Here is a 13,365-nt window from a genome sequence, read left to right on the forward strand (position 1 = left end):
TCAGTGTTAGATGGTTCTGGTACAATAGAAGCATACGTGGCGCTTGTGGGGCGAATGGTCCAGCATCGAGCTTTCGTGAAGAGGGGTCATTCATTGGGCACGCAGTGGCAGTGTTTCAAGCGATTTTTTTTTTGCCATCTATCTAAGACTTTCCTGACCATGCTTCTGTGTGCTGCTGTCGAGTCAAATAGACTACACTTACCAGTAAAATACCTATTGTCAGATTGAGGGGTCAGGCATTGGTCCCCGAGAACAATAGCCCGATGCTCTCACGCTGCAAAGATATAGTATCTCGAATAGCGGAATAGACATCATGGTGTGTTGTATGCTACAGGGAAGAGTGTTGGTAGCACCAGCTTCAGATGACGAACGGTTTAAAGCAGCGATGACGAGGACACACTGCAGAGTGACGGGACGTGTATACGCCACTCTGTGGTCACGTCCTCGTCGCTTTGCGTCGCCTGTCCCGCTTCGACACGAACGGCCAAGTGGCTCGAAGAAAGCGCCAGCTTCACAAACCCTTTCACTTGTCCCGGTGTACCCGTACGGCCTGCATAAGAGAATTTTCTTTTCCACCCGAACATGACTATTTAAGGAGACCTGCTAAAGCGATGCATTCCCTCAGCGTCTGTCCTCACCTGCGCAATGCTTGTTCAAGAAAGTAAAAGACCGGTCATATTCGTAATACTTACGACACACGTAATAAAGAAATTGGCAGGACGCCTGAACGCCTTTACTGGTTCTTGCAGGGGAACGTGGTGCAGGAGATCCAGCAGGTGTTCGACTCCTGGATTACCCAAGTGATCCGGCTTTACAAAGGCTTGGACCTCATCGAGTTCGAGTGGATGGTGGGACCCATCCCGGTCGAGTGAGGTCCCTGTATATGGAGCGAGGTGCCCCCAAGGCTCGAGAAGCAACTCTTTGAATAGATTTGCACTCACCGGCCCTGCTCGCCTGCACTACACGAGGAACTAATGATAGGAACGCAACGCAGTGAGTCGAACAGACCTGCAAGCATAGCTATGCGTGCACTCAGTTCCTCTAATGTCGTACGCAGTAGCAGAGATAGGCTGCCACGTAGTTAAGCAGCCGAGCTTAATTTGGTTTTTTGCCACTGCCGAAGAATAACACAATTGCTTAACAGTGAACATAATACGTGGATGAGAGCAGAAAAAGATTATCTTTATTTCGCAATACACATCCTTCGCCACTGACCCTTGCAGCGTTTCTTAGTAGGCGCATATAGTTAAATGTTGCAGAGTGATAAGTCCCTCGTAGTACTTAGCGTTCAGCAATGGTGTTCGGTTATTGGATATCTGCAATTAATAATTCGAACGTTTACTTCCTCAGTCTTTAACCGTCTCAATGGGCTTAATTTCTCTCAGCGAAGTGTCGTGCCTGTCAAAAAAAAAAAAAAGAAAAAAAAGAAATCAACTAGACAAAACGTATTGTACTAAATTGCGCTCTGCGAATTATCTTGGCTTAGGAGATTGTCGTAGGAAATAGAAAACTTTCGGGGGGCAAACTGTCGATTAGTTCATCCATAATAACCACTTCCGCGTCAGCCGCCTAAGAACGATAGCAGTAACATCGTAGCGATAAGAACAGTCAGTATTTGCGTCACGTTACCATATCACTGCTACATATCACGACATTTCACTGTTACAGGACATAAGGTATATACAATACATTTGCCTGTAATGAAGCCCTAAAGAAATTCTTGGACACTACCACAGCGAGCAGCGGTGCGGGATGATTTTATAAGCACTCATTGATATCTTCAATTTGAATCGCGCAGAAAATATTGCGAAACTATGCGCAAGCACAATACATCAAATTAGGAAACTTCCCAAGCGAGCTTCGAAACAAATTACGGATTCTCCCTACTTGTCATTGCGCAGGCGGAGACAGACGCTACTGAATTGCCTTTAATGGGTCTCCTGCACTATTATTAGATACTTCCTAGGTAATTTATTATTTAGCAACGCCAATTCGTCTGTCAGGATGTTCGCCTACCGAGTGCAGGCGGGGTACAGTTATGCATATGAGCTCGTTAACGAGCCATGTTAGGATGTACAAGAAAATTCACCATGCAGGCCATACTGATAGCGAGATGAATAGGAAGGTTGGGTCCCATTTACTGAGCGTTGAATACTTGTCGTTCACGCAGGAGCCGCCGAAGCAAGGCCGTCAGCCGGGGAGATCGTTACGCGTTACTCAACAAACCTCCAAAACGACGCCATATTCTACACGGACTCGAATGGACGAACACGATCGAAAGAAGGTACGCACGCCGCCCTGGAGCACGCAACGCGCGGGGAACCCGATCGGACGATGTTACAGGGATTTGTACACACACCCACTTGTGTTCACTAATGATTCACTGATCGATAACGATATGGACCCGCCAGGTAGACGTTAAAAGTTCGGCTTGTTGATTTGTAAACCGGCGTCCATCGTTTTGCAGAAGCGTGTTTATATCAGTAATTGCCTCACTGTTTGTAGAGCAAACAGATCAGGATTGGAAGGTTAGTGTATTTCTATATGCGAGCTAGAAACCTCAGGTTCCCTGCAACGTGCGATGAAGCGAAAAAAATATGGCAGAGCTTACGTTAAGAAGTATAAGGAAGATAACGGCATAGACGAGACAGCGAAATAGGGCCGTCGATATTCTTGCTGAGATTATGGTCTGTTCCCGAATGAGTCCCAATGGAACGGAAGTACAGTTGAGGTGACAGATTGCTAGGTGGTTTTAATGAAAGTTAACTTGTAGACATAGGATGCGTCAGGTCTTGCAAGGCAGGAGTTATTAAAGGTAAAACGGAAAGGTCTTCGTCCTGCAGTGGACTTGCCACTGCCGCTAGTATTACGCTGGGATTTCAGCTGTGGGCTCCACGAGGTGCACCGCGGCGCCTATTCTTTGACCTTTGCAGTTTATGTACATACTACGCACGGCTGATCCTCGTTCCGACAAAAAACGCGGCCATAATGTTCGATGCAGGCATAAAAAGTACATGCCCGTCAGTGGCGTGCATGTCTGGCCAGTGACCACAAAGTTGACAAAGAAACAATAAAGGAATTCGTGGCTACAGTCTAAGTATAATAGCAGCGACGAGCAGCTGGATGTGCGAGAGTAACTGATTTCCTCCATATAAACGGATAATCGCCCCCATATAAACCAAGTTGTTAGAGAGAGAGAGAAAAGGTGAAGGAAGGGCAGGGTAGTAAACCAGAGAAGATATACAGTTGGCTACTCTTGTACTTGGCAAGGGGAAAGAGGATACGAAAGAATTAAAGAGGAGGAATAGTCTATGACGACATTCGAGAGTCACTATTACTATGGCAAAGTCCAACTAATACACACACACACACACACACACACACACACACACACACACACACACACACACACACACACAACACACCACACACACACACACACACACACACAACACACACACACCACACACACCACACACACACACACACACACACACACACACCCACACACACACACACACACACACACACACACACACACAAAATGTCAATGCACAGTCACAATCTGTCGTTCCGTCTAGTTGAGTTGGTTATTATTTTAAGAGAAAGAAAGCAGTAATTAGAGAAGCTTAGTGAGCATAAGCTCATCTACGCTTTGGACACAGGAATGAATGAATGAATCAATGGAAAAACTTTATTAGTGCAAAGGAATTCTCCCGGCGAAGGTGGAGCCCTCAGTCAGGGCCCCTGTGGCCTTTGCCATCTTGCGAGCTCTGTCGATCAGCTGAGTGTTTTCAGGATTCGAACAGGACAGCGCAGCCTCCCACTGTCCGGGTGTTGGGTGTTGTTTATTGGCACATCCTTGAGTGTTGGCAGGCCCATGTAACATGATAAAGTTGTTCCCGCATAGCGGGCATTTGTTGTCGTATGTAGCCGGATAGATTTTGTTTAAGTAGACTGAGATTTGGGTATGTAGTAGTCTGCAGCTGTCTCCAGGCAAACGACCGCTCTCTACTGAGGTCTTTGGACGCAGGAAGTAAGTGCACTCCAGTGTCCAAGCAATAACAAAGATAGCAGCGAGGATTGCGCGGAAAAATCGAGAAGGATTCAATTAAGGGGAATTACCGCGAGCTTCACCCGATCGCTGAAACGAAAATCAGCAGGCAATGACAAAGTGCGAGGCTCATGATACACGGGGGGCATGACGACGGCGCTGTAATTTAGGCATAACGGAAAAAACGGGACTGGCACAATGAGACCGGTTTCGAGCTTTCAACTGCCTGTATCTCACTGGAGGTTAATTCGGACAAGCGAAATGTTCAGGGAAAAGAAATGAAAAACCGCGTTGATGCTGGACTATAGAAATCAGGGGCGCAGTCGAAGAGCTGCCTAAAACGTGTCCAGATATCAAATATGGAGAAAAAAAACGCAAATATACCACAGGAGGACACACAAAATGGGCATTACATAGAAGAGAAATATGGATATGGGAAGCGATGCCAATATATATATATATATATATATATATATATATATATATATATATATATATATATATATATATATATATATATATATTGAAATAGGGGTGTTGTACGTCAAGAAAAGGTCAGACGTTGCTTTGCGAAAGGCTCTTTATCAGGCAGGTCTGGCTACTGGCGAGCGCGTGCGCGAGCGACAACCACGGCCACCGATCGTCGTCGTCGTCTTCCGTAACAGCGGAGCGTCTGTCATTCATATTCAGTACAATTATTCCCCGCGAAATAAGGAGCCATCCTGGCGACCTAGGGACCAGTAAACACGGGAGGGTCGTAGCACTGCTTGATTCTAGACACGTGGACAATTTCCTGGCCACGGCGACGATGGTCAGGAGATGGTTCCATGGGCTCGATGAGGTAGTTCACCGGTGATGTTTTTTGGAGTATACGATATGGGCCGTGGTACTTGGGGACCAACTTGGTGGAAAGGCCAGGAGTAGCAGAAGGGACACGCAGCCAGACGAGCGAGCCTGGATCGTAGGATGGAGCGTCAGTGGATGCGTCGTGGTGGTGCTTCTGGCGCCCTTGGTCTTGTGTTGTGAATGACCGTGCCAGTTGGCGGCATTCTTCAGCGTATGTAGCGGCTTGGGATAGAGTCGTGGACTCGGAGGCGTCAGGTCTGTACAAAAGAATGGTGTCCATAGTGCAGGAAGGTTCGCGTCCGTAAAGGAGAAAAAAAGGGGAGAACCCAGTAGTGCTTTGAATGGCGGTGTTATAGGCGAACGTAATAAACGGTAGTACTCGGTCCCAATTTGAGTGGTCTGACGAGATGTACATAGACAGCATGTCACCAAGGGTGCGGTTGAAGCGTTCTGTCATTCCATTGGTTTGGGGGTGATAGGCGCTTGTGGTACGGTGGACGACGCGGCACTCACGCAGCAATGCTGTGATGACCTCGGAGAGGAACACGCGGCCACGATCACTTAGCAACTCTCGAGGTGCTCCATGACGAAGGACGAGATTGTGCAGAATGAAACTGGCAACGTCTTTTGCTGTAGATGAAGGAAGAGGTGAAGTTTCGGCGTACCGCGTGAGGTGGTCGACGGCAACGATGATCCAACGGTTACCGTCTGCAGTGCTCGGAAGGGGACCGTAGATGTCGATGCCGACGCGGTCGAACGGCCGGGAGGGGCATGGCAAAGGTAATAAGGGCCCGCCGGCGTGTTGAGGAGGAGTCTTACGTCTCTGGCATGTGGAACAAGCCCGAACGTACCGTTGAATAAAACGGTACATACCACGCCAGTAATATCGGAGCCTGATCCGAGAATACGTCTTGAGAAAACCTGCGTGGCCACATTGGGGGTCATCATGGAATGTGGAACAAATTTCGGACCGCAGGTGACGTGGAATGACGAGTAGCCACTGACGGCCACCGGGTGTGTAGTTTCGTCGGTAAAGCACGTCATCGCGAGTGGTGAAGTGCTCGACTTGACGACGCAACGTGCGAGTAGAGGGAGGAGCGGTCCGACCAGCAAGTATGTCCAGAATGGATGCAAGCCACGGGTCCTTGCGCTGCTCAGATGGCATGTCGGCGATGGTGAGGGCAGTGGTATCACAGAGAGGACTTGTGCAGCAGGCAGGGTCAGAAGAAAGGGGCGAACGGGAGAGGGCGTCGGCGTCCGAATGTTTGCGGCCGGAGCGATACACCACGCGGATATCGTACTCTTGTAGGCGTAACGCCCATCGGGCGAGGCGACCACTTGGATCCTTTAGTGACGACAACCAGCAAAGGGCGTGGTGGTCAGTCACGATGTCAAAAGGGCGTCCATACACGTAAGGCCGAAATTTCTCTATCGCCCAAATAATAGCCAGGCACTCCTTTTCGGTGACAGAATAGTTGCTTTCGGCTTTACTAAGAGTTCGGCTTGCGTAGGCAACGACGTACTCTTGAAAGCCGTCTTTCCGCTGCGCAAGAACAGCGCCCAGCCCGACACCGCTAGCGTCTGTGTGGATTTCTGTGGGTGCAGATGGGTCATAGTGTCGCAAAATAGGCGGCGACGTAAGGAGGCGGCGCAGTTCGTTGAAAGCATCGTCACAAGGGGGAGACCACGCCGAAAGATCACTAGAGCCGGCGAGGAGCTTGGTCAAAGGAGCGATGATGGTCGCGAAATTGCGAACGAAGCGCCGGAAATAAGAACAAAGACCAATGAAGCTTCGGAGCTGTTTGATGGTAGTCGGTTTGGGAAACGCTGAAACGGCTGTAAGTTTGGCTGGGTCAGGGAGAATGCCGTCCTTCGAAACCACGTGGCCTAGAATCGTAAGCTTTCGAGCGGCGAAGTGGCACTTCTTCAAGTTCAGTTGCAGTCCCGCGGCGGAGAGGCAAGCGAGAACTTGCTCAAGGCGGGCTAAATGGGTCGAAAAATCGGTGGAAAAGACGACAATGTCGTCTAAGTAACAGAGGCAAATATTCCACTTGAGGCCTCGAAGGATCGTGTCCATCATTCGCTCGAATGTAGCTGGCGCGTTGCACAGGCCGAAGGGCATGACTGTGAATTCGTAGAGCCCGTCAGGCGTGACGAAAGCTGTTTTTTCGCGATCGGCCTCCGCCATGGGTACCTGCCAGTATCCAGAGCGCAGATCTAACGAAGAGAAGAATTCTGCTCCCTGTAGGCAGTCTAAGGCGTCGTCGATGCGCGGCAGAGGATAGACATCCTTGCGGGTGATTCGGTTGAGACGCCGGTAATCCACGCAGAATCTGATGGATCCGTCCTTCTTCTTCACCAGCACAACTGGAGAGGCCCAGGGACTGCTGGATGGTTGGACTATGCCACGTTTGAGCATGTCATCGACCTGGTCACTGATGACACGGCGTTCGGCAGTTGACACGCGGTATGGACGCTGCCGCAATGGTGCCTGTTGACCGGTATCAATACGGTGAACAACAGCTGACGCTCGACCTAAGGAAGGCTGGTCGTGGTCGAAGGAGGCTCGAAAACGCTGGAGGAGCTTGACCAGCTGTTCCTGCTGCCCAGGCGTGAGGTGGGAGTCGATAGATTTGCGAAACACGTCCATAGGAACTTCGGTGTCAGTTGCAGGTGTAATGGCACAAGTCGGTAGCGATGGCTTGTCTGGAAGCATTGGGTCTTCGAAAATGCAATCCAAGGTCTCGAGGGTCCCCAGACACTCGCCACGTAGTAGGATATACGGGCAAGCAGAGACGTTGCACGCGTAAAGGGCCGCGGAACCATTGGAAAAGTCGATGACGGCAAATGGGAGGAGGAAGGTTCGACGGCGCGCACTAGCTATAGATGGTTGAAACAGTAGGGTCGAATTAGTGGCAGCAGGCGAAAACACAGGCACTAGAACGGCGGACAAAGGCGCGATGTGGACGTCGGCTGCGGCAAATACTTTAGGCGCACTGCGGTCGTCGAGGTCGGGGCACGGAGTCGTCAATGTCAGTTCAGCACGAGCGCAGTCGACGAGGGCCTGATGGGCAGAAAGGAAATCCCATCCTAGTATGACGTCGTAGGATGAGCGAGGAAGAACGACAAACTTGACGGCATACCAAACATCTTGAATAACAACGCGAGCTGTGCACTGAGCCGTCGGTGATATGTAATGCGAGGTCGCCGTACGCAGGGCAAGATTGGTAAGAGGCGTTGTGACTTTTCTCAAATTGCGGCACAGTTTTTCACTAATTACAGAAACGACAGCGCCTGTGTCGACAAGTGCACGTACGGCGACACCTTCTACTTCTATATCGATTTCGTTGGGCGGATAAAGAGGAGGTCTTGAAAAGTTCGACGACAACGCAGTTCTTGCCTCCGGAACTGCGGCTGTCAGTTTTCCTCTCGTGCGGGGCTAGGGCGGCGATGCATCGGGGAAACGGATCGGCGACGGGGCGATGATGTCCGGCGGGGGTCGAAAGGGCGTCGTGGGGAAAACGAGTCGGCGAGAGGAGAAGAAGGTCGTGGGGGAAACTGAGCAGCTTGATTTGTGGAATTCCCACCGTCCTGAGGCTGCAGGTTGCGACGGCGACAGTAGCGTGCTATATGCCCCACAAAACCGCACGCAAAACATATCGGCCGATTGTCGAAGGTACGCCATGGGCTAACGGCAGAAGGTCCGGTGGGCGAGGTAGGATGGGGTGCCATGCGTGTGGGCGGCGTCGTAGTGCAGAAGTACCCGGTGTCCCGGTAGGTGCCAGAAACAGGTGGGGCTGGTGGTCTGGAAACGACGGCAGCGTACGTCAGCGGTGTAGTGGTAGGCGGCGATGGCGGTAGTGCCTGCGCTACTTGTGTCTCAATGACCTGGCGTAGACGTGGGTCTAATGATGTTACTGGCTCAGGTGTTCGGGTGACAAGGGAAAGTTGACGCGCAACTTCCTCGCGGATGAACTGCTTTATATGCGGCAGTAAAACGGCATGGTCAGCGGCGACGTCGTTGACAAGGGCGGAAACCTCAGCTGTATCTTCGGCTGCACGGCGCGTCGAGACGCGCTGCTTTCGCAACTCGTCATATGACTGACAGAGCTGGACCACGTCGGCGACAGTCTGAGGATTCCGAGCGACGAGCATCTGGAACGTATCGTCGTCCACTCCTTTCATGATGTGTTTGATTTTGTCGATTTCGGCGAGAGATGGGTCGACGCGCTTGCAAAGAGACAAGACATCCTCGATGTAGCTTGTAAAGGTCTCGTCCCTGCGCTGGACTCGACTACGCAGACGCTGTTCCGCGCGAAGCCGGCGCACGGCGGGACGACCGAAGACCGCCGCGATGGTTGTCTTAAACGTCGACCAGTTGGTGATTTCACCCTCATGGTTTTTAAACCAGAGGCTGGCCACATCAGCGAGGTAAAAGCGCACGTTCGTGAGCTTGTCGCAGTCGTCCCATTTGTTGGAAGCGCTTACTATTTCATACTCGACGATCCAATCCTCCACGTCGTGCTCGTCGTTTCCGCGAAAGACGGGTGGGTCGCGTTGCCGAGGCACACCCGTACAGAAGACTGTCGTGGTTGCGGCAGCTTGCGAAGGGCCAGGAGCAGTCATGGTGAAAGGCGATGGTAGCGTCCGATTGCGAAGTTCCAGGTTGACGGGAACCCCGGCTCCTCCACCACTTGAAATAGGGGTGTTGTACGTCAAGAAAAGGTCAGACGTTGCTTTGCGAAAGGCTCTTTATCAGGCAGGTCTGGCTACTGGCGAGCGCGTGCGCGAGCGACAACCACGGCCACCGATCGTCGTCGTCGTCTTCCGTAACAGCGGAGCGTCTGTCATTCATATTCAGTACAATATATATAATATAATATATTATATTATATATATATATATATATATATATATATATATATATTAATAATATTGCTGCGTTTGAGGAGTATTAAAAAAAAAACTAGACGCATATCACATACTCTGGAGTCACGTAAATTATTCACGGGAGAAATAAAAGCTAAAAGCCAACAACGAAAAAGAAGAGTTCTTGATGAAATATGCAGCTGAGTTATTCAAAAGTTACGCCGGAGCGATCCGTGATAGCCAGGAAAGAGAATTATGTAGTTTCGAATAACATCAACTCGAAAGAGTTGGAAGCGAGAGTATTGATCTGCACGGCAAGCGGTCCGGGTGGAATACCCACAAGGATAATTAATTAAAAGGAACCAACAAAAATGTTGTTATCTCTGGGATCAGTCTTTCTTTTTTGAAGAAGAGACCCGTTAGTGTTAATGAAAAAAAAAAGCCTACAAAACATGCAAATAGATAGTTGACGGCGCATAATAAAATTATTCGTCAACGGAGAAGAAAATATAACCACGCAGACCAAAGTTAAAGCGTATTCAGCGGTGTGCAGGTTAGCCGTGCAAGCTATAAAATTGAAGATCAAAGCTTGGACAGTGAAGACTGAGAACTGAGAGAAGGAAACAATGCTTTTACAGCAGGTAGACGCATAGATGGAGGGAGTGGGGCAAGGGAAAGGAGAAATAAACCCGCCCCGACCTCCTCTTTTTTTTTTTGTAATTGCACAGCTTAGTAAAGAGCGAGGAAACTTAATACACCGTCAGTTATGCTTTCTTTTTTCTTGATTTTAGCACTGCGCGCGGAAACGAACACAAAAATTTTGTACGCCATTCGTAGAGACGGCCTGGTTAAAGATAAACCGCGAGACAGATGAATTTACCAGAATGATAGAGTGCAGTTGCTTTCGGAGGGGGAACTGTCGTTATATGCAGCATACATTCATGCATGTTTACGATATGGTTGCCCGTTATCACCGCTGCTTTTAATGACGTATACGTGATAAGAACGGAACCGGAGGCGAGTAAATTATGTTATTCGTATATAAACAAGGAAGTGTGATCATGGAACGAGTTCCGAGTTTATTATGCGCTGACGATATCGCTTCGTTAGCTGATAGTAGTCCTAGAGATGTTTTGCTTCGAGCAGACATCTATGAAAAATAGCGCGAAACTCTAGGTTTCACGCTTAGGGAAGATAAGTGAGGTTTTAGAGTGTTCAATAATCATCAGCCGATCGCAATACAGGGAGACGAAACACGAAGGCTTAAATAGAACACTCTAAGACTATGGAAAAAAGATGGAATATCACGGCTTCGAAAAAAAAAAGCATAAAGAGAAAAACACGAACGCAAGGAGACGAAACATGAGGGCTTCGAGAATGGAAGAATGTAAGATCGTATATTAAAAAAAAGAGTTCGCCGATGTAATTACGATACTTCCTGATGCGAAATTTTAGCGGACCTCTATGCGTGTTTTTGTTTCGCGATATATCGAGGCGAAGAATTTGAGAGAGATGCGTATATGCACGTGCAGTTACCGACAACTCTTTGTTTTCCACACATACTCTTTCTCAATCCGCAATGTGTTGCACGAGACACACGCAGGAACGCACGGTGAACGCAGGAGTGAACGCACGCAGGAACACACAAAGTATCGTTTAAACTTCCCTCCCCCCCCCCCCCCCCCCCCCCCCCCCCCCGTCTAAAAAAGGCTTTCTGGCTACGCCCCTGCTGGCGTTGCCTCTATTCAGCGCGTCTCCGAAACCCCGGATGATCTTATTTAATAAGTTCAGAGTGAAGTCAAGGGTTGGAAGGAAACCCGTCTGGTCGGGAATATACTTGACAATTACAACGGACACCGACCACGAATTGTTTATAAAATCAAAGGCATTTCAGCTCGGGTCCCGCACGCGAGCCTTGCTTACAATTAACAAGGCTCCCGTGCGGGAGCCGAAACGTCATTGATTTTATAAAAAAGGAAATTCGTGGTTGGTGTCTGATTTTATTGTCACGAAGTTCAAAATGAATACAAGAGAAACGGAACTTCGATGCGCACCCTCCACGATGCTTTCGCATCCCACCATGGTTGCCCGTAGGGGGAGATGATGTAATTTTCTTCATTATATATTATTCTTCTCTGTATTTATTTTGTAGAGCTATCATCTTCATCTATTCTGGATCCTATGAAATCGTAACGTTCTACAACGGATATTACGTCATAATTTCTCTGAATGCTCTCTTCACCGGTTGTCATAACCTCAGCCTTTTTCGTGTTTAAAAAAGACCAGCCTCTCACTTTCTTCTTTTTACCTTCAGAATAAGGGTTTTTAAGGCGTTTATCCTTTCTGCTATACTACAATGCAGTATCGTCTGCATACCGTAAGTTGGTTACCTTTGTTCCACCAATTTTCGCTCCTATATTCCAGTTTTCGGGGTCGCAGTTTCTGAGTAACACATTCTGTGTATGAACTAAATAACTATGGTGCTAGCGAACTAATGTTAATTAGTAGAACTACAAGGTATTCGGGAATGCCCATTCTGCGAAGGAGTACGCAGAGCTTGGAATGGTTGAACGCACGAGATGCTTAAAAGTATCCGATATATCGCGAGGCACGTCGAAAGGAGTGACTCTTCGACGACTTACGTATGGAAACTAAGATTTATGCTTGAAATTCGTGGTGCAGTCGGTGCCGAAGTCGGTAACCAAAATTTTTGTTTCGAAAACTAGCTTTAGATTTAGGCGCGCACAAAAAAAAAAATAACAAACTGTATTAGCGAAAAGGACGTAAATCGTAATAACACTAATCGTATAAGGCCGCATATAAACAGTGGCAATATATACCGAAGCATCGCAAGAAACGCACAGTCATGGACAGCGGAAATAAGATCAAGTTACGGCTAGCCAAAACACGTTTTTTCCCCTCGCTTGGACAGAAGATATAGATACTAAAAAACATGGTTGATGCCTCCGTCATAGGAATCGGTATAACACGAAAGTGAACCATGCCTTCACAGGAGTATAGGTTATTGTTATTGTACATTAATTGATTTGTGGTTTATTGTACAATCTGTATTGGTGCTTGGCAGCTATAGCCCTGTTTGATGTAGAGGCGTGCACGATGACGCCTAGTGGCACATCTCGCCCGCCACAGTGGTCTAGTGGTTATGGCGCTCGATTGCTGACCCGAAGGTCGCGGGATCGAATCCCGACCGCGGCGGCTCCATTTTCGATGGAGGCGAAAATTTTGAGGCCCGTGTACTTAGATTTAGATGCACGTTAAAGAACCCCAGGTGGTCGAAATTTCCGGAGCCCTGAACTGGCGTCTCCTAATCATATCGTGGTTTTGGGACGTTAAACCCCAGATATTATTATATTAGTGGCACATCTCCATCCCGACGACTAACGCCAAAGATCACGATTTAACGCTTGTGGTAACTGAAGTAGTTAACATATACCTGGACGCAGCGCATGCTGAATCCCGCTCAAAGATGGAGTCAACAAACATAAACACTGGCACTCGATATGCACTCAATCAAAGCGTCGTCATTTGAGGAGCTAAACGCGAAGGTGTGCGCTCCCCAGCGATAGGGTAACCTA

At 48.7% G+C, this 13,365-nt stretch overlaps 1 protein-coding gene across 1 annotated transcript in view; it reads left to right on the forward strand.

Moving 5' to 3' along the window:
* The window catches only part of LOC119387131 (lysosomal alpha-mannosidase), a 28,279-nt gene that overhangs the window by 1,246 nt on the left and 13,668 nt on the right, over positions 1-13,365 (forward strand). Inside the window, exon 2 of the mRNA XM_037654441.2 lies at positions 750-848. Coding sequence (XP_037510369.2) covers positions 750-848 — 99 coding nt within the window. The remainder of the gene's footprint in view (positions 1-749; positions 849-13,365) is intronic.

The sequence above is a fragment of the Rhipicephalus sanguineus genome, chromosome 1 (genome assembly GCF_013339695.2).
Source record: "Rhipicephalus sanguineus isolate Rsan-2018 chromosome 1, BIME_Rsan_1.4, whole genome shotgun sequence".
NCBI classification, from domain to species: domain Eukaryota; kingdom Metazoa; phylum Arthropoda; class Arachnida; order Ixodida; family Ixodidae; genus Rhipicephalus; species Rhipicephalus sanguineus.